The sequence below is a fragment of the Microtus oregoni genome, unplaced genomic scaffold (assembly GCF_018167655.1).
Source record: "Microtus oregoni isolate MIOR12 unplaced genomic scaffold, Mior012 000005F_ref0000423, whole genome shotgun sequence".
Taxonomy (NCBI): Eukaryota; Metazoa; Chordata; class Mammalia; order Rodentia; family Cricetidae; genus Microtus; species Microtus oregoni.
The window spans coordinates 35,812,182-35,834,842 of NW_024543064.1; the positions used below are offsets into that span (position 1 = coordinate 35,812,182).

The following is a 22,661-nucleotide window of genomic DNA, read 5'->3' on the forward strand; positions in this document are numbered from 1 at the left end:
TGAGAGGCATTGCGAGATGGAGGCTGGAAAGATGGCTCAGTTCTTAAGGGTTCTGGCCTCTCTTCTAAAGGACCTGGATTTGATTCCTAGCATCCACACGGTGGTTTATAACCACCTAGAACTCCACTTCCAGGGGATCCGACATCCTTTTCTGGCCTTCACGGGCACCAGACATGCATGGTATGCGAACATATACACCAGCAAAATACCCATACATATACTTTTGTTTTTTGAGACGAGGTTTTTCTTTGTGTTACCACCCTGGTTTCCTACAGCTCACTCTGTAGACCAGGCGGGCCCGTGAACTCAAGAGATCTGGCTGTCTCTGCCTCCTGAGTCCTAGAATTAAGGCACGTGCCACTACTCCCTGGCATAAAATTTTTAAATAATAATAAAAGAAGACCCGGGGAGGGCAGGTGGGAGAGAGCGAGAATGAGTGTGAGAGTGAAAGAGGGATAGAAATGATAGATAGATAGATAGACAGACAGACAGATAGATAGATAGATAGTCTTAAGTTCAAGTGTATCACTAGTTACTTTGTGTCTCTGTGACGGCACACCTGACAGACAGCTTAAAATAAAGATTTACTTGGGTTTGTGCTTTCAGCAGGTGTAGTCAGCCCATCAGGGCTGGGAAGGCCTGGCAGAGTTCCCAACAGCTGGATGGTGGTAGCTGAGGCTTGTTCACACTGAGGCCATGGATCAGGAAACAGAGTAATCTTGAACTAGAAGCTGGCATAATGTTTAAGGCCTTGCTTGCTGACCTACCTTTGCCAGCTGGGTCCCACACCTCCCAAAGTAGTGTCACCAGCCATGGACCAAGTGTTCAAATACAGGAACCTGTGGGGTACCACAACATTACATGATTCAAATAGAGAAACACATACATCAATAAGAGTTTATGGCTAAAATCTGTATCATTTATTTGTTCAACAGTTGAGTTTCTTTTGTGGTTCACGTCATGTCCTTGGCACTGAGAATAAAGATAAATCCTGGCCCTCAAGGAGCTCACAGTCTAGTGGGGTAAACACACAAAAATAAATATAATGCAATGTAACTAGAGTACTACTAGAAAGACAGCGAGCAGAGGAATCTAAATCCTTTGTGAATGTCTGTAGGTGAGAAAAGACCGCCTAGTGGACATTTTCATAAGAGACAAGGTGATGGCTCACAAAAGCTCACGAATTACCCACATCAGAATTACCTAGTACATACATACTAAAATGTAGGTTGTCAGGGCTTTCTGCATACTTCAGTCAGCCGGCCAGCACCCACGAATTGCATCTTTAAGTGCTCTTAAGTGATTCCACTGCATCTCAAGTTGGGAACCAGTGAGATAGAATTTGTTGTGATCTCTGCATTTGAAATGCTGACTTAACTTTCTTCCTGTCTGGTGCTGGGAACCAAATGCAGGGCCTGATACATGCTAGAAACATAGTTCCACCATTGAGCTATTCCGAGCCCCTGTGTTGGTCTTTAATGAAGAACTAAAGAAGAAGGGATCCAGCATGTACTGAATTCTATTGTAGTCTATATAGAAGCTTATCGAAGTCTCAAAATAATCCAATGAGGTAGATATTGTCCCCGTGTTCAGAAGAAAGGTAAGAATTAGAGTTTAAGTAATTTATCATTAACAAGCTAAGAAAAGTAACGCTGCTATGTGAACCCAATTCAATGAGCTCCAAAGCCCACCTTAGAAACAGTATGCTGGAATCAGGGAATGCATTTACAGACTAACTACTACGGTTTTCATTTATCTGTTAGATCTCTTTGGTAAAATAAATATTAACAACAGTCAGATGGCATCCTTCTTTGGCAAGATGGGATTGAGGGTAAAGCTGGGAGGAGATATGACATGAACAGCTAGTTCTTTACTTTTTTCATCATCATCATTTTTTTTTTACCTGCTAGTAGTGGTGTCATGAAAATGTTCTGTGACTAAGAACTGGGCCTTTCTAGAGAAAAACAAACATAGCTGGATACCCACAAAAGCAGCCCCACCCAAGGCCGAGTCTCCAGACTTATATCACCCAGAAGCGTGGAAGGCATTTAAGGAAAACTGCAGAGTTGATAGCATTCAAGTTCTTAAAATGTGGACTATTGTGACCATGGCAGGTCTAGAAGCTGCATCAGAAAACACTCAACCTTCAGAGAAACTGAAAGCACAGCATAGCTTCTCCAGGTTAAAGAAACACTATCTGTTTCTCCATCCAGAAAATAATGGGCTGGCCAACCCTGCTGTCTTAGTCACATTTCACTGCTGTGAAGAGACACCATGACACGGCATATTTCATAACAGAAAGCATTTAATTGGGGCTTGCTTACAGTTTCAGAGGCTCAGTCCATCATCATCACAGCAGAGAGCATGGTAGCAGGCAGGAATGATACTGGAGGAGTAGCTGAGAGCTACATCCTGACCTGCATGCTGGGAGGGAGGGAGAGAGGAAGAGGGAGAGAGACACACTCTGGGCCTGGCACAGGCTTTTAACCTCAAAGCCCCTCTCCCCTCCTCCAAAGCTACACCTCTTAATCTTCCTAACCCTTTCAAACGGTTCTACTCCTTCCTTGGTGACCAAGCATTCAAATCTATGAGCCTATGGGAGCCGTTCTTATTCAGACCACCACACCCACTTAAAAAGCTTTGAGAAGCCCACCCTAAAAAAACCTGTAATGAATAATATATAGACATAAGCTGAAACTACTACTTAACTTTCTATTCACCATGTCTGGTGGCATCTAACAACATCAGACTGAGGTTGATTAAAGTGGAGCACATTAGATAAGATGAGGTGTGGTACAGGGACCGGCTACACTGGGCGACACCTGAGGCTGAGTTCATAAGGCTGGTCTGGATCCACCATTCTTTTTCACAAGTGAACCTGGAGCTAGAGAGAGACATGTACTTCTGGTGAAGAATAACTTGCTTATTTGTGGCATTTCAAGAAATCACTGAGCCCCAAGAAGAGTTCTGATAAAATTAGCCCACAGCTGATGCCACCAACAGCACACAGCTGAGTTTCCACTGTTCTGTGAGCAAAGACTGAAAACCAGACTTTCTGCTACATTCTCCACACTCAAGTCTGGGAACATGTGCTCTACCACATTTTCATATAACTTTTCAAATCATGCAAATCTGGAATGATCTTCTAAAAAGGTTTTATTTACACTGAACTGATTCATTAGCTTCTCACAGGCAGAGTTCAGGGAGCAGGGCCAAAAGCAACGGTTTAACAGTGTGCAGGCATTGTATTTGTTTATTATTGCAGGCACTTGTACCTGCAATCGCTGAGTTACACGGAAGACAACTCTGGAGGGGCAGCCAGAAGTCTTTATTTTGAGGAGAATAGCAAGTTGTGTTGAGTCTGGCCAGGATTCTCGGGTTGTTTTCAGCCAGTTCACTGGTGCATGGAAAGAATGCATAAAGCCGACATCTCTTAAGATCCTCAAGCTTATTGCTACAGGTTTAGAAAGACAAAGAACTGGGAGCTATGAAGTCAAAATGGCCAGAATGCAACTTCACTGTTACACTGAATAAAACCCTGTCAATAGTCTTGCAGATCCCTGAATATTTCTTGTTTAAATGCCCAGAAACACATAAAAGGAACCGTTAGAGTGAGAGGTAATTATCAAAGTATTTGTATACCTTCGTTCTGAATATCAAGTATTAGGGCTCATGCCCATAGTCTCTTCTTGTAGTAGCATACATGGTAACTCTTTACAGACTGCGTGTTGCGTTGAACTCTGGAGGTCAAGGGTTTGGGTGGACTTCAGGCTATCCAGGACTGAGTCAACTCTGCGAAGGGTCAATTCAGATATCTCTAAGTCTTATCCTGGTTCTGGGCACATTTCAGTTCTGCTCCAAGTCCACTTTGCTCCAATTCAGCGATGACAGACATATATTTGAACTCATTTGGTCTGAAGTTAAAGGTTTCTACTAGCCCAAAGATCTCCTTCCGATCAGTGGCATAGAAGAGTTGAACCTGATTGGCGATGCACTGTGCCTCAGCAACATTCTGCAAGGCAATGAGAGGAGTGAGGCACCTTCCCGCAGAGGATCAAAGCCCTGTGCCTGAGTTCGTGGTGGAGGCACTGTTCTTAGCTTCTCTGACTCCCTGACTTCTCAAGTCTCTGCTAGACGTTCCTTCCTCATGTAAGCATGGCATTTTGTACACCTGTCATCCCTTTCTCTTACTTGTCACTTTTGGTTTGTACTCTCTAATTTAAATTCCTCAAAGATACAGATATCGAGGCTTGTTTGTATTTTCCTGTACATAGTGACATGATGTTTGCTAGGTAAGTTAGTTCATATGTTCACAGTTTCTCTTTTTATTTAGTTCTTAAATAGCTATTACATCCATCTGAGGAAGAGGGGAAAAAGCTACCCAGCTCTAAGAATCAGTTTGTAAGTACTAAGTTTCTGGCTAATTAGATACCCTTGAATAAAATCTATTATTGATGGTACCCCAGTCAGGAACACAGTATCAAAGCCAGTTGTGATAGTTATAAAATGTCCACATTTTGAGAGGTGTGGTATAGGGACCAGCAATAATACTGAAGGACACCAACGGCTTTGAGTTCATAAGGCTTGTATGGCCACCATTTTTTCACCAATGAACTTGAGCTACAGAGTCATACACATACTTGTGTATGTATCACTTTGGTACATATACCTCCTTTGGCGAGTCCAACCTCCATTCTGAGTGTGAGGCTGTACTTAACGAGTTGCTTCTAACAACTGAATCACTAAAGAATATGTCTTGAATCACTTGTCTGGGGAAAGTTAACGTATTAAAAAGACTTTCAAGTAGGCCTGCAGAAAAGCCAATGTGTTCAGGAAAAAGATGGACCCTTAAGCTCAGTCAATCTTCAGATGACTGCATTCCTACCAACATCCCGACAGCAACCTCATTAGACTGAGCAGGATCACCCAGCTAAGCTATTTCTGAGTTCTTGTCCCATAGAAACTGTGGGACTCTTTGTTATACAACCATTTATAACCAGTTCCAAGGTACAGAAAGTGCACTATCAGGAAATGGGGAACATATTACATGACAGGTGAATATACAGGAGAATGCATGGGCAACATCCTTGGAACCTCATGGAAGAACTGGTTGAGGGCTGGAAAAGGGCCTTGCCTCGGACCTGAGCTTGATCCCTGGAGCCCAAATAAAGATGGAGGGAAGAAACTGACTCCACAGAGCTGTCCTCTGATCTCCACACACGTGATGTGGTTGTAACCTCTCTCCACCATACACATATATACACGTACAATAATAAGAGCTGCCCTCTGATCTCCACACATGTGGTGTAGTTGTAACCTCTCTCCATCATACATGTATATACATGTGCAATAATAAGTCTGTCCTCTGATCTCCACACATGTGGTGTAGTTGTAACCTCTCTCCATCATACATGTATATACATGTGCAATAAGTCTGTCCTCTGATCTCCACACAGGTGGTGTAGTTGTAACCTCTCTCTATCATACATGTATATACATGTGCAATAAGTCTGTCCTCTGATCTGCACACACATGTGATGTGGTTGTAACCTCTATCACACACGTGTATACACGTATAATAACAGTAAATAAAATGAAAGGAAAACAATGAACTGAAATAACTATTGTTTTCTACATATTCTGTAGATCTAGCTGGCCAGAAACATTTATCTATTATTACTCAAACGTGGAAAAAAATCACTTGAAAAATGACTGCCTAGGGGTTGGAGAGATGGCTCAGCGGTTAAGAGCACTGACTGCTCTTCCAGAGGACCCGGGTTCGATTCCCAGCACCCACATGGCAGCTCACAACTGTCTGAAAATGCAGTTCCATGAGATCTGACACCTTCACACCAACAAACATAATAAAGTTAAGTAAATAAATAAAAAAAAAGTTTTAAAAAAAATGACTGCCTAAAGTATGCTATGTGAATGTGAACTTAACTCAGTGGTAGGACACTTGCCTTAACAAATGCAAGGTCTAAGTTCAACTCTTAGCACTGGAAGAAGAAAAGTATGCTATGCCTAGCTATAGAATGATGTGCTATGGGATGCTATTATTGAGACCTTTAACAGACTCTTGTGGGTTCACATAACAACGATGCAGATGAATTTATAAATACCAGAGGCTGTGCTTCTTGTCTCTGTATGCTGCACTTCTTCCTATAAAGCATTCAGTTAAACCTCTATTTTTTAAATTGGGGCTGGTGAGGTGGCTTGGTGGCTAAGAGCATGTATTACTTTTGCAGAGGACTTGAGTTCAATTTCTAGTATCCATGCTGAGTGGATAACTCTAGCTCTAAGGATATCCAATGAGGGCACTTGCACATACTCATACTCAAACCCACATATATACACATAATAATAAGGTATATCTTAAAAATAATAAGGTATATCTTTGAAAATTGCATTTTATTATGTGTATATATTAGTAGGTATGCCATGGTTTATCCAGTGAAGGTCAGGAACAAGTTCCAAGAGTTAGTTCTTTTCTTCTACCACGTGGGTCCTGGGGGACTGAACTCAGGCCATTAGGCTTGGTGATGGGTGCCTTTATCTGCTGAGCCAAGTGCACAGGGATCTCACAGTCAATGTGGTTTATACAAGGCAAATGAATATTGTCTGATATGTTGTCAAATGTTATAAAGCCAGAAAAAAAAGCTAAAAAAGAAAACTCCCACCCTCCAAAATCTTAATGATGCTAAAACTGCATCAGTTTGAGCCTACCAGAGTGAACCAAGAAAAAGTTTCTTTCCTCTGACCTCTAGAGTTCACTGAAACATGGTTAGACACCGTGTTTTGCTAAAGACCAAAAAATATAGAACAGTCTGTATGTCCTATTTCTGTTTCTTTGCCATCAACAATGATAACCTCCCTAAATCTCAGTCTGAAACATTTGCACTGTCTATTATTTTTACCTTCCTAGTTCACTGCAAACTCTAACAGCCTGCAGCTGAACTCCACAATTCTTAGTGTGTCTGTCTTCTCACTTCTCCTTTATCCAGCCTTATTCTCTGGTCAATGAGTGTAAGCAAGCGTCTTTTTGTATTCATTCTAAGCTTCTTTGACCCTCATTACACCACATGGCTGACCAGTTAAATCCGACATCCTCTCCATGCATGTATTTACACACATTCTCTTTTCCATCTCCCTAAACCAAAGTCTAGGGACTTTATGGCTCTGGGGGCCATAAAGTCAAACTACTCAACTCTGTTACAGAAATAAAGCAATCTTTTTTCTTTATGTATACAATATTCTGTCTGCATGTATGCTTGCAGGCCAGAAGAGGGCACCAGACCTCATTACAGATGGTTGTGAGCCACCATGTGGTTACTGGGAATTGAACTCATGACCTTTGGAAGAGCAGGCAATGCTCTTAACCACTGAGCCATCTCTCCAGCCCCAACTAAAGCAATCTTAAGTGATATGTAAGTAAAGCTTCCTTTTTCTTTTTGGCTTGAGACAGGGATTCTTTATGTAGTTCTCGGCTGTCCTGGATCTTGATATTTAGACCCACCTGCCTCTGCCTCCCAAGTGCTGGGATTAAAGGTGTGTATCACCATGGCTGGCATACTATTTCTTTTTGACTCAAATATCTAACTCTATTCTTACATGTTTACTTCAAGCTGATGGCCTTTCTCTCTCTCTCTCTCTCTCTCTCTCTCTATATATATATATATATATATATATATACACAATAATGTATCTAATACACACACACACTATATATATATATATATAAAATAAAATCTGGCAAGAACTTCCACAAGCTGCCACTAACCATTCATCTAACTTTCCATACCTATGTCCTCATAACCTAACTTCTTTCAGTTACCATACTCCAGGCAAAGATTAAACCCTCATTTCCAGACTTGTCTATCCAGAATATTACTCCTCTTCCTATATGACCAATATTTTTCCCTACCATATTTTTCCATATATTTACTCGATATTTAAAATAAAAGACATCCTTGTTCCCACTTCTTTCCTCCATCTAACACTATTCTTTCCCCTGAAAGCATTAATGCATACCCTTCCTAATTTTTCTTCCCATCATTCTTAAATTTAATTATGTTTATTTATAGTGTTACCATTCCTCTGAAACTGTTCCTATAAAGGTCACTAAATAGTTTCATGTTTATAAAATCTAGTGCACTTTCAGTCTTTATTTCATTTGCCCTATAAGCAAGTTAGAGTGACCAACTAAACACCCCCTTTTGCTTTTAGAATACTTTATTTTTATTTCCAGGCATTCTACCATCTTAATCTCACCCGTATCACAACTGTTTTTTGTTTTGCTTTTTTTTTTTTAATTTTCTGATGTTTCTTCATCTGTCAAGGACTTAGTTCTTATATATTTTCTCTTCTACATCCTCATTTATTTTCTTGGTATTTCATTCAATCCACAGCTTTAAATACAACCCACATACTAGACCTGGGTCACTTTTTTGAACACCAGGCTCAGGTATCTAACTGTCTACACTACAAAGATAACTAATGGGCATCTCAGACTTAACAGTCTAAAAGTGAGGTCTTCTCAAAACTATTTTTTTCTGCAGCCTTACCTCAATTAATGGTAAATATATATTTATAAATAAGATTCTGGATCAGTGACTTCCGGTTGAGTATGATACAAAAACAGTTTAGGAGGAAGGAAAAATGGGAGAAATAAAACTGAGTAGTTTAGGAATAACAGTCAGGGAGGCAGAGTCCCCATTATGTTCCAGGTTTGGAGTCTACTGTTACTACAAGACAGTAGCTGGCTGAAATCACTTTCTCACTATGTATCTGATAAAGATGAAGAAAAAATATAAGTGGAATGTTGGAATGGAGGAAGAGGCTTTGAAATGCCCAGTCCTCTGAGGGCATTCTAAACAGTCTCTGTCAGACAAATGTCTCTGGTACCTAGATGCACAGGGAAACACAATGGGCATCATTAGTTATGGGTATGTGGTTGATAGTCTCCCTAGCAACACAACTGGGAATGGAAAAGGAGAAAAGGAAATCCAATGGTGAATGTTCCCATGAACAAGGTAAAGGAAGAAAAAGACACAACTATTACTCTAGATTTTGAACTCATCTTACATTTCAGAAGTCAGCTATATGCCCATAACCTTGTTTGAAATCTCCAGGGCCAGATGTGTCTTGGTTTTGGCATTACTGGATTTAAAAAAGCCATAGGTGAAGAAAATATGTAACTACATTATGCCCCATAATCAAACACATTCATATTTCCTTAATAAAATATATAGTATTCTATATTACATGAGAATAATGACTATAAATGACCTCATATCAGTTTAAATGAAAATTTAGCTTCAAAAGAATTTAACACAGGGAAAATTTGTGATCAAATGAGGATGTGAAACTATTTTCACCATCAGCCTCTAGCCCAGCTGCTGTAATAAGCTGCGGGGCTGTGTCCAGCCACCCGGCTAACTTTACCTGAAATAATTACACGGAAACTGTATTCTTTTAATCACTGCCTGGCCCATTAGTTTCAGCCTTTTATTGACTAGCTCTTACATATTGATCTAACCCATTTCTAATAATCTGTGTAGCCCATGAGGTGGCTTACCAGGGAAGATATTAACCTGTTTCTGTCTGGAGCGGGAGAATCATGGTGACTCCTGACTTGGCTTCTTTCTCCCAGAATTCTGTTCTGTTTACTCCACCCACCTAAGGCTTGGCCTATCAAATGGGCGAAGCAGTTTCTTTATTAATTAACCAATGAAAGCAACAGATTAGAAAGAAGTCACTCCCACATCACCCAGCACTCAGCAGGTCTCTGATTCTAAGGCAAGCCTCATCTGCTTAGTGAGATCCAGGACAGCCAGGGCTATATAGTGAGTCCCTGTCTCAAATAAAATAAAACAACCTATTTCTAGGGCCAGTGAGGTAGTTCAGTGGGTTAAGGTGCTTGCTGCAAGTTTGATGACCTGAGTTTGACCCCTGGAACCTGGAGGGTGGAAGGAGTAAACGGGCTTCCAGAAATTATTTTTTGACTTTCATACATGCACTTGGCATTTGCCCCATACCCACAATGTATGCGTGCACACACACACACACTTAAAAAGTAAAATGAAACAAACTAGCACCGACAAAGGAAACCATCCATTTATCTGTAGCTAACTGTACTTCAACTTAAATGTATACAAGCAAGACAAAATTATTTTCAACCATGAGAAACAAAATACACAAAGGTATCTTTCTCTAATCTAGACCTGAGGCATTGACAAGAGTTAACACCTACAGAACTACGAGGTAAACCCAAAGAGACAAATGTAGATTCTTACCAGAAATGTGGAATCCATTTCAGCTGTCATCAGCACTATGCCCTTTTCTTCCTTAAGTTCAGGATAGTGATATAAAATCAGCTGGCTGGCTGCTGCATCCCCTCGGGTCTACACGGAGAAACACTTATCAAAGCTCAATAAGGTACCACCACAACAAACTGCAGTTTCAAAGCAACAGAGTCTGGAGGAAATTCTAGCTCTTAATAGCCCTCTGGGTAGCTAGTGAATTAGAGGACTGGTATGTATGGGCAAGGTCAGGCCTGCAAAGGCATGGTGAACTGACAGTTTTCACGGTGTTATTTGTGTCTTCAATTGGAAAAGATCTGGCTTTTTTCCCAGAGAATGTTTACGAAGGCAGTGAATCCTTCATTGTGGTCATACATTTAAAAACAAAATGGTACAGGCAGCTACCAAGTCAAGTTCTAAAGAAAGCGATGTGCCTGTGTAATTGCCACTTCTATGGACTAGTGCATTTCATCTACTCCCTGTGGTGGCTCTGAAAATGGAGCTCTTTTACGCTATAGCAAAGCACTGTAGAGTCTGTGTATGGAGCCAGATTTTTGCTGTGTGGCTTCAAAATATTATTTGGTTGTGGCAGGAAGGAGACAAAAAAAATAGGAATTGTGTAACTTCATGAAGAATGATAAGTGAGGTCACCAGATTTTAAGTCTAGTCTAGGAAGAGAAGCTGAATTTAAAGCCAACGCCTTCATGTAGAATGACAGAAAACAGCTCCCAGGGCTTCATCTCTGAAGCTTCAGCAAGCATCCTTTAATTATTGTACCTAACTATTGCTAAGGCAATCTTAACAGTTCATCCTCTTGGTTCCCTCATACACGCTTCTAATATACTGATAATTCTACTTATAAGATAGTAGGATACTACACAACATGCTAATATACAATATACAATAGTAGACTATAAAATATACTAATAGTTTATTATGAAATACACATGATAATATCATAGACAGACATACACTTCTCAATCCATGTAAGAAAGAAAGCATTAGAGACTGGTAGTTTAAATGAAAATGTCTCCTCAAGGCTTGCTCTGCAGTTGGTGGCACTATTTGGGGAAAGTTATGGAACCTTTAGGAGGTAGAGCCTTGCTGGAGGAAGAACATCTTGGAGGCAGAGGGAGGCCGTGAGAGTTTATAGCTTCACCTATTTCCAGTTTGCTCTGCACTTTATGTCTGTGGATGAAGAGTGATCTCTCAACTTTTGGCTCTTACCACTTGCTATCATGCCTCCCCATCCACTGTGGAGTCTACCTCTGGAACTGTAAGCCTAAATAAACCCTCTCTTCCATGAGTTGTTTCTAGAATGGTATTTTATCACAGCAACAGAAAGCAAACAAGGACAGAGATACAATTAGAGGATCCTTCTGTATCCCTTTCCAATCCCATTTTAGAGTTAACATCTACTCTGTATTTGGCTTTCTCTTAAATATATTTCTCTATAAACTCCTCCCTCCTTCTTCCCTTCCTTCCTTTCTTCATAGATCTACAGGACCTAGCAGAGTTTTCAAGACAATGGTAAATATTTAAGTTTATAGACTTTGGAGTCAGACAACCTGGACTCAGCGTAGCTTATTAACTTCCCTAAGTTCACTCTCTTCTTTATAAATAAAAATAGCAACAGTAACCTATTCATTTGAGGATATTAAATGACAAGTAAAATGTTGGATGTACGTAGGCTTGGGAGAGAAAAGGAAAAGCATATAGACAGTTATAAAAAGAAGTAAATGGTTTTAAAAAAGGGTAAAGTCTTTAAAGAGAAAGAGTACAGACAGTCACAGATTAAAGGAGTAAAGTAAATATAATAAAATAAATACGAAAAAGTAATAGATTTAAAAAAATAAGTCACGTAAAGATGGAGAATATGCAGAGAGTCTGGATTATGTATATTATTGTGTTTTCTATGAATTTTTTGACTGTGAAGATGCTAAGTAACCAACATATATACTTTAAAGGTATCTTGTCTTCAAAATTTGGGTCTAAGGATATGTTGCTTTAGAAAAGAGGTTCTTCTTTTGTTTCCACAGAAGATGAGAACCTGTGGATTGCTTCTAGTCTAATATGGTTTGATGGACCAAGACACCCTGAAAAGTTTCCGTGAACACTCCCCCAAAATTACTTTGCCCAACTGCTGACTGAGATGAAACTAGCACACAGGAAATACCATGAAAGACCTGATTAACAGTGCTCCCATTCAGCAGGAAGTAGTCTAGAGAACTACGCCCAAATTCCCAAATATTGTTTATAAATACTTAAACAATATTTGCTATATGTTTAATATGCAATAAAGATTTGCATTGGTATGGATCTTGGTTTACTGATACAAATTTAAGATCAATTTTGTTATACTGTGTATTGATGTGGGAGTGTCATATATCAATCTGTTGATTTCATTGGTTAAGCAATAAAGAAAACTGCTTGGCCCTGATAGGTTAAAACATAGGTGAGAGGAGTAAACAGAACAGAATGCTGGGAGGAAGAGGAAGTGAGCTCAGACTCAACAGCTCTGCTTTCTGGAGCAGAGACGCCATGCTCCCCTCTCCCGGGTAGACGTGATAGCGCTGCTCTCTGAGGCACACGCGATGAAGCTCCGATCCAGAATGGACGTAGGCTAGAATCTTCCTGGTAAGCGCACCTAGCGGTGCTACACAGATGATTAGAAATGGGCTAAATTAATGTGAGAATTAGCCTAGAAGAGGCTAGATAGAAATGGGCCAAGCAGTGTTTAAATGAATACAGTTTGTGTGTTGTTATTTCGGGCATAAGCTAGCAGGCGGCCGGGGTGCTGGGGACGCAGCCCTGCTGCTCATATTACAACAGAATGGTGCCCAGATGTGTGGACAACTGAATCCACTGAAAGCCTGAAAAAGCTTGGGAAAGAGTAAAGCATGTTTTCTTGGTAGCAGTGATTTCTCGGGTCTGTTCTGCTTGCTAGAAGCAAGCAAGCGCTCTCATCTAAGAGAGGCTTCCTGACTCAGCTTCAGCTGTAAAACCCTGCAGCTCTTAAGAGGTCCTGCCACGAAACATTTAAATTGTGTTGATAAAAGTCGACTGAATGCTTGTTTGTTTTCAGCAGTAACAGGAAAAAAACCTGTGTTGTTTTAAAATGCCGGCTTTCTGGGCCGTCCTGCCAGGGAAAACTCTGACTGTTTGAGGCAGGAGGGCCAGCTACAGAGAGGACTTGAGTGTTGTCTGTTGCAGCTTGTTTGATGGCAAGGACCTTGAAACGCTGTAGACTTTTGGCACTGAATGCGGCTTTGGCCGGTACCTCAGCCACAAGGTTGGAATGGCAGAAAGCTAAGGAATGGACTGGATCTAGCTGGCATAGCCACGGCTTTAGTCCTACTGATATTGCTTGGTAATTTAAAGGCTTGTGTGGTCAGAAAAAGAGAGATATACAGTAAAGAGAGATTCAAAGACAAAGAAAATTTCTAAATGGTTTAAAGTGTGTTAAAAATATATTCAGACTAAAAGTTAAAGTTCTTAAAGTAAAAAACAAAAAAAAAAAAGAGGAAGAAAGAAAGTAGTTGGGTGTGGTAGTACACACCTTTAATCCCAACACTTGGGAGGCAGAGGGAGATTGACCTCTGTGACTTCAAGGTGTGGTAGCACACGCCTTTAATCCCGAATGCCTTGGAGCAGAGACAGGCGGATATCTGAGAGTTCAAGGACAGCCTGGTCTACAGAGTTATTCCAGGTCAAAGATACAGAGAACCTGTCTCAAAAAGCAAAAAGTTAAAAGTAAAAATAAACAAAATAGAGGTTAAAACAAAGCTGCACAAAGATGAAAAATACACAGAGAATCTTGATACTGTATGCTATTATGCTGTTTGAATTGTTTGAATGATGAGAAAAGAGCAATAGCTGCTAAAAGGTATTTGTTTATAAATGCTGCTGAACTAATCCAAAATAGATATTTTGAAAATGCCTTGACTTTGAAATTTGGATCTAAGGACATGATGCTTTGGAAAGGAGTTTCTTATTTTGTTTTCACAGAGGGTGAGAGTCTGTGGATTTCTTCTATCCGAATATGGTATGATGGACCACGCCCTCCTGAAGGGTTGCTGTAAACATCTTCAGAAAATTGCTTCGCTCAACTGCCAACTGAGATGAAACTAGCACACAGGTTATACCATGAAAGACCTAATTAACGATGCCCCCATTCAGCAGGAAGCAGTTTGGAGAGAAAAAACTGCGCCCATGTTCCCAAATATGGTTTATAAACGTTCTTTAACATTTAAAGGGGGATATGATATAGGTATGAATAATTTGCATTAGTATAGATTTTGCTTTATTGATAGAGATTTACGGTCAATTTTGTTATATGTATATGTATTTCTGATTTTTATTAAGGTATTATGATTGTGTAGTTCATTTAAAAATGTAATGTATATAGATTGTTAATGGATAATCATTAATAATAGTCAAGTTTGTAGTCATGTTAGATTTTCTAGATATATAGATATATATTTCAGTTAGATCAACATTCTTCATATCTTTCAAAGACTACGGAATATGCTATTAAATGTTTTAATAACTTAGGACTTTTCATGACAATGAGACACTCTGCTCCTGGCAGCACCAATCTACTTCAAGAAGAAGATGGGCATCGAAGAGGATCCTTATGGAGTTTGATAGCCATTTGGGCAAGAAACTGTTCTTGCCTGGACTATTGCATAAACTGGACACAGAGAACCCACAGAGAGAGGACTACTGAACTTGCTTAAAGGTGAGGTGATCTTTCGGGGTTCCTGATTCATGAAAGAGTCTGCAAGACATTCTTCAGGACAAGCAGATAGTGACTGCCTTTGAAATGTCCTGCTTCATGGAAATGTCTCTGGATACTATGGGCCTGTAGGCCGAAGATGGATGCCCCAACGGTACAGAGAAACTTTGGATGACTGTCCAGGCAGTGAGATGTCTCTGTCATTTCTAGAGTTTGAAAGTTGCTTTTTTCTTGTTTGCTTAGGTAATATTGTATCTTTTCTGGAGTCTTTGATGGAGTTAAGAATAGTTAGTTATAGTTACAGTTTTCCTTAGTTATGATAAAGATTATTGTAATTTTTTCTTGATAACTGTTTTGTTATATGTAATTTTGCTATGTTAAAGTTAAAGCCTTCCTTTTTTTTGTTTAAACAGAAAAAGGGGACGTGATGTGGGAGTGTCATATATCAATCTGTTGATTTCATTGGTTAAGCAATAAAGAAAACTGCTTGGCCCTGATAGGTTAAAACATAGGTGGGAGGAGTAAACAGAACAGAATGCTGGGAGGAAGAGGAAGTGAGCTCAGACTCAACAGCTCTGCTTTCTGGAGCAGAGACGCCATGCTCCCCTCTCCCGGGTAGACGTGATAGCTCTGCTCTCTGAGGCACACGCGATGAAGCTCCGACCCAGGATGGACGTAGGCTAGAATCTTCCCGGTAAGCGCACCTAGCGGTGCTACACAGATGATTAGAAATGGGCTAAATTAATATGTGAGAATTAGCCTAGAAGAGGCTAGATAGAAATGGGCCAAGCAGTGTTTAAATGAATACAGTTTGTGTGTTGTTATTTCGGGCATAAGCTAGCAGGCGGCCGGGGTGCTGGGGACACAGCCCCGCCGCTCCTATTACTACAGTGTATATATATTATATATATGTATATATACATATTTCTGCTCTAGATTAAGGTATTATGTTTGTACAGCTCATTAAAAAATGTAATGTATAATTAAGAAATATAGGTTAATAGTCAAGCTTGTAGTCATGCTAGTTAGATTTTCTATATGTACAGAGATGTATTGCAGATAGATAAGCATTCTTCAAACCTTTCAAAGACTAGAGAATATGGCACTTAAAATGTTTAAGAATTTAGGACTTTTCATGACAATAAGACACATCTGCTCCTGGCAACACCAATCTACATCAAGAGGAAGATAGGCATCGAAGAGGCTTCTTATAGAGTTGGTTAGCCATTTGGGCAAGAAACTGCTCTTGCCTGGACTGCTTTATGAACTGGACATGCAGGACCTGCAGAGAAATGACTGTTGAACTTGCCTAAAGGTGATACCATCCTTCAGGGTTCCTGCTTCATGAAAGAGTCTGCTACATATTCTACAGGACACAGAAAAACGTGACTGACAAACTACCAATATAGGCAGAAATGTCTTTGAAATTTCCTGCTCTGTGGAAAAGTCTGCTGGATACTATGGGCCTGTAAACTGAAGATGGATGCCCCAATGGTACAGAAGAACTTTGGGTGACTGTCCAGGCAGCGAGATGTCTCTGTCATTTCTAGAGTTTTGGAAGTTGCTTACAATGAATGTCCTGTTAACTTAGGTAATATTATATCCTTCTGTGGTCTTTGATGAAGTTGAAGAATTGATAATTATAATTTTTCTTAGTTATGATAAAAGATGAGTAGAAATAAATATTGTAATTTTATTTATTTATTTATTTATTATGTATACAATATTCTTTGTACGTGCGTGCCTGCAGGCCAGAAGAGGGCACCAGACCTCATTGCAGATGGTTGTGAGCCACCATGTGGTTGCTGGGAGTTGAACTCAGGACGTTTGGAGGAGCAGGCAAGCTCTTAACCACTGAGCCATCTCTCCAGCCCTGTAACTATAATACCTGTTGTTATATGTCATTTTACTATGTTAAAGTTAAAACCTTCCTTTTTCATTTAAACAGAAAAGGGGAGGTGATATGGGATTCTCCTCTGTATGCTGTGAATACCATCAGTGAAAAAAGAAACTGTTGATAGAGCAGAACTAAGGTAGGCAGGGAAAACTAAACTGAATGCGGGGAGAAAAGAATCAGAGTCAGAGAGAAGCTATGTACCGTATTGGACACAGATGCTGGAACTTTACCTGGTAAGCCCCAGCCTCATGGCAATACACAGATGAACAGAAATGGGTTAAATTGATATGTAAGAGTTAGTCAATGAGAAGCTAGAGCTAATGGGCCAAGCAGTGATTTAATTAATACAGTTTCAGTGTAATTATTTCGGGTCTGAGCTGTGAGCAGCCGGGAAATGAACAAGCAGCCTCTTCCAACACATTGTATAATATCTATCAAATGTTAACACAGTATATACTCAATAATTTATCAGACAAAAATGTAAAAATTTCTCCTTATTCTATTCTGTGCCATCTGCCTCAACACTAAAGTCAAAACAATATATGATTTTTTTTTACCAGCTGTGAACTCTAAACATAGAATGTCAATCCTAGTTACTGTGAACAAAAATACTGACTTCTTTTTGAAAGAGCTTTAAGTATATTTTGAGCTTATTTTTTTTTTACTGTAATAAACAATTTGGGAATAAAACAAAGAAAAGAAAGCAAATAAACTCATATTTATGAAATGAAAGCTATTCACCTAACAGTGCGGTTAATAAAACACAGGTAAGACATGGAGCCTTCCTCAAAGGGTTTACATCTGGGTTAAGAAGATAACATTTTAACTCATCCATGCTTATTCAGTATGCACATGCAAGAGATGCCACAGAGTTCTAGGGAGAAGACAAAAGATAACAGTGAAGTGGGAGAAAAGTATACGGACTTCAAATTTCTGGTATTAAGTGAGGCCTAGAAAACTAGCCTAACTTGTCAACATATGACAGCTCATCAGTGCACAGCAAGTACTGCTGAAGTCAGAAGATACTGTACTCCAGCCCTGGGAAGGCTTCTAGTGCCTCCTGTGTTGTGTAGGGCATACGTGACCTACCTGAATATTTATAAGAGCAGTGAAGTGGAGTTCAGTACCCGTCCACTGTCCTACAAAGAACTCATAACCATCTCTTCTTGGTAGTGCACAAAGGAACTGTGGGAAACAGAAAAACAAGCAGACAGATGGACAAATGAAGTTATTTTCAATGTCTAATCACTTGTACCACTCTATTTCTTCAATGTCTGGCTTTTTAATTTTTCCTACCTTCCTTTTTTCCCTCCCTCCCTCCCTTCCTTCCTTCCTTCCTCCCTTCTCCTCCTCCTTCATTCCTTCTTTTCTCTGCCTCCTTTTTTTTTTTTTTTTGTAAAAGCCAATGTTTCAAATATCCCAGGCTGGCCTCAAAGTTCCATACAGCCAAGCAAGACCTGATTCCTAATTCTCCTGCCTCTATCTCTCAAGTACTTAGATTAAGCATGTGCTATCACACCCAGTCTATAGGGTGCTGGGGATTGAAGCTGGGGTTCTGTGCATGCTAGGTGAAGAAACCTGCCAACTGACTTATATTCCCATCCCATAATGCTTGGCTTTAAGAACATTTTTTAAATTATGAAATTAATTATGTGATAGCATAACAAACATACACATTTCTCATTCTACCTTTCTCAAACCTATCTAAGAAGAAAAGCATTAGAGATGAAATTTGAGGAGAGCTGACATTAAGCGATATTGCTGTCCAACACGCAAAAATTATATATATATATATATATATATATATATATATATATATCCAGTTTACTTAGGTATTTTTTATTTCTGCAAGCAATGTTTGGAAAAAACCCTAGCAACCATTGCTGACAAGTTGGCTGTCACATCAGCTATCCATTCCCTTTTCCTGGAGCCTTCTGGTGGTTCACTACTTCAGCAACAAAATAATCATTTGGTTTTGGCACATACTATCAGAATAGCATGGGCAAAACTGTAAAGAGAAATTCTAATACAGGAACCTGAAGGAGGCAGCAAAGATTAAGGTCTAGTATCATTCATTCATTCATTTTTGTTGTTGTTTTGTTTTTCAAGATAAGGTTTCTCTGTAGCTTTGCTGCCTGTCCTGGAACTCATTCTGTAAACCAGGCTGGCCTCAACCTCACAGAGATCCGCTTGCCTCTGCCTCCTGAGTGCTGGGATTAAAGGTGTGCACCACCCTTGCCTGGCTCATTCATTCATTTATTGAGGCAGGGTCTCTCTATATCCCTAGCAGGCCTGGAATTTGCTATATAGACCAGGCTGAATGGAATTAAAGGCACTGGGCTCTTAGGTGCCTTTTCCTATGGACGTACACTGAGAGATTAAGATCCAAATCAGAAAGGCCTAATGTGGTAGAGAGCTAAAACGCCATTTATAAGGATGAAAATATCACTTATCAAACAAATGACATGTGAGGACCTCTGTTCATAGAGCATTATATCATGAGGACTGTTTGAAGCCAACTATTTGGTAGCATTTATAAACAATTCTACATGGTTACCACAGACTTACTGTTGGGCAGGACTGAGCCCGGTTCCAGATCAAATCAAACTTCTCTTTCTGCAAATTAGAAAAGAATAAAATTAACTTACAAATAGGAAAACATGAAAAGTCATGATCAACTGAGTTTTCCAAGGCTGAATTCTAGAACTCTATTATGGTTGAAACAGGCTTTTAAGTTCTATCATTTACAAATCATCCTATGACAAAAAGCAGGAAAAACCAGATGCATGCTTTGCTGCTCATTGCTACAAATTCCATGTGAAGATGAAGTGCTTCATGCTTTAAAGTCTCCACGGAACCGGCTGAATCCAAGAGAGACTTGTGAAAGCCTGTTCAAACAATGAGTTGGAACGAAAGATCTAAAACATAACGACAAGTACAGACTTTAGACTATGGAGTTCATGAAGGCAAGAGTATATATATATGCATAGGAAGTTAAAAAACAAAGGATAGGGACTTCTTCATAACCAAAAGGTCTGGCTTTTCCTTCTGTGTGCATTTTCCTCCTTAATCTTACACATAAGCAAGTTGAAAATATAACTGTTCTTCAGTGTACTTTAAGGCTAGCCTCGAACTCATAGAGACCTATCTCTCAAGCACTGGGATTAAAGGTATGCACCACCATGCCTGGTGTAGAGTAAGATTTAATTTTAACTGGAGAAGACAGCTTTATCCTTTCTTAGTCATAGACCTTAAGGGTAAGGCAATGGCCAGTGATCATCTCTAAAGACAATTTCAATACGGTAAAACCAAGAAAATGCCACTTGCTAAGGGGAAAACTGGAGAAAGGCCAGGAGGGAGCTCCAGGTCAGCTCAGGCATCTGCCGTTTCCAGACAAGAATGCTGGAGGCAGTGTCTTGAATACCAGCAGTTTGGTTGGAAAATGAGAAGGAAATAAAATGTATCTGGAAACCACTCAGAAACATGTACATACACTAGCCTCCCTGGTCAGAGACTTGGAAACATTTTTGAACCAGAAGGAGGGAAAGCAAACGTCATAAATATACCACATGGAACATCCAATCTCTGGTGCTCAGGGCATAATAAAAACTCTTAGAGCTGTAAAGTGTAAGTTCTCAAGATGTCATAAACACAGGAAAAGTACAGGCAACTGCCCGAGAGGGCTAGAGCGCTGACCTTCATGCTGTAATACTTCTACTTCCCCTTCAATTTACTTACAGGAATAACTGCGTAGACTGTGTCTTTTGCTGAAAAATACTGTTGCCAAATCTGTAATAAATAAATAAATACATAACTAATCTGTGACATATGGGTAATCTTTCCTTGTATGCCAAGGAATAGTGATAGCTTAAACTGGTCGAGGATTACTCTATCTGATAACAGGGAGGAAAACACACTGTAATGTTTTTACAACTAGTACATAATTATAACAAATTTAATAACACATGCTCTTCTGAATGATTAAACTGTAATTCTTTAAAACTGCCTAAGATTCAGTTTTTAAAAACGTATATGTTTGTGTATACAGCACTATTTAGATGCCCTTGGGTTCCCTGAAGCTGGAGTTAAAGGCAGTTGTGAGCCAGCTGATGTGGGTGCTGGAAGCTGAACTCAGGTCTCTGGAAGAGCAGAAAGTGCTCTTCACTTGTGAGTTATCTTTCCAAGCCCCAAACTGTACCTCTTAATAACCCTGGGGGCTGGAGAGATGGCCCAGTTAACAGCATCTACTGTTCTTGAAGAGAACCTGAGTTTGGTTCTTAGCATCCATCAGGCAACTTATGACTACCTGTAATTCCAGTGTCAGGAGACCAATGGGATCCCAACCCTCTGGCCTCTGCAGGCTCCTGCACTCATGTGTACATACCCGTAGACAAGCAGACAACTGAAAACAATAAAAAGGCCTGGAAAGATGGCTCAGCAGTTAAGAGCACTGGTTGTTCTTGCAGAAAACCTGGGTTCAATTCCTACTGCTTTTATGGCAGCTAACAACCATCTGTAACCTCAGTTCCAGGGGATCTGACACTCTTTTGGCCTCCACAGGTACTGCATGCAGATGGTGCACAGATCTACATGCAGGCAAAACACCTATACACATAAAAAATAGTAATAAGATTAAAAAAATAACAAACTCTTGTCAAAGAAATTGCCTCTAGATTTCTGAAATAATTGTTCTCAGGATAGATCTTGTTGGTGATAGGTTTTTAGCAGGTTCTTTATCCCTTCCCAAACCCACACCTCCCGAGTCAACTGTGGGCCTTCTCAGGGAGCAAGGATATGGCCCTTTCAGAGTTTAGGGTCTATAGTCAACGGCCTGGGAGGCAAATGGTAGCCCTGATAATTTACTAGCTATTCTACCTTGGGCAAATCACTGAAACTTCCTAAATAATATCAATAAAATAGCAGTGATGCCAACCTCTCAGAGTTGTTATGAAGACTGACTGAACCAATAGAACCCCGAGACTGGCAGAACAGACACTAAAAATCACACCAGCTTTTATTGTTATATTTTAGGCAGCTCTTAAAATTTTGCTTCCAGAAAGTTCTACATATCAGGAAGAGATAGAGTCTGCTGGTCTGACTAGACTACAGAGCGGCCACAATCCTACCCCTCCTCCTGGCAGCAAAGAAGGCAGTGGGTATAGCTGACTTTCATGATGCAAATACCTAAAAGTAGCGAATAGGTTTACACAGTGTAAAATTAGAGAACAGAGAAAAGGAAAAAAATAAATCCAGTTTTATAAACCTAGATGAGTTATTCTGGTGTCTAAGAAATATGTTTTTACGATGTATTATACAGACATCGTAGCCATGCACTACTCCCCTTCAGCACATCATATGCACATTTGCCTGTACTTTTCACTCCTATTGACTTTATTATCCCCCATGCCTTTTCACATTACTGGTTTTTACTGGAAAGCTTTCATTTTCCTATCTCTGATTTCCTTCTCCACTAATTCTTCCTAACATTCAAGGCTAAGTTTATATGCTCCCCCCCCCCCCCGCCATGTAATATTCCTTCATTTCGTCAGTCAGAAGTTTTCCTATGAAATGTTTGCACCTCATATCTCTCTAATGATTGTGCTGGCTAGTTCTGTGTCAACTTGACAGAAGAAAGTCATTTGGAAGAGGGAGCCTCAGTTGAGAAAATGCTCCCACCAGACTGGCTTGTGGACAAAGCTATGGTGCATTTATGTATATGACTCTT

General features: G+C 39.9%; 1 protein-coding gene across 1 annotated transcript in view; it reads right to left on the reverse strand.

The window, feature by feature from the left end:
• Positions 1 to 898: 898 nt before the first annotated feature.
• Atpaf1 (ATP synthase mitochondrial F1 complex assembly factor 1) overlaps positions 899 to 22,661 on the reverse strand; it is a 29,919-nt gene continuing 8,156 nt past the window's right edge. Inside the window, exons 5-9 of the mRNA XM_041652306.1 lie at positions 20,675 to 20,725; positions 19,505 to 19,552; positions 18,026 to 18,121; positions 10,296 to 10,403; positions 899 to 4,012 (exon numbers count right to left, since the gene is read on the reverse strand). Coding sequence (XP_041508240.1) covers positions 3,818 to 4,012; positions 10,296 to 10,403; positions 18,026 to 18,121; positions 19,505 to 19,552; positions 20,675 to 20,725 — 498 coding nt within the window. The 3' untranslated portion in view covers positions 899 to 3,817. The remainder of the gene's footprint in view (positions 4,013 to 10,295; positions 10,404 to 18,025; positions 18,122 to 19,504; positions 19,553 to 20,674; positions 20,726 to 22,661) is intronic.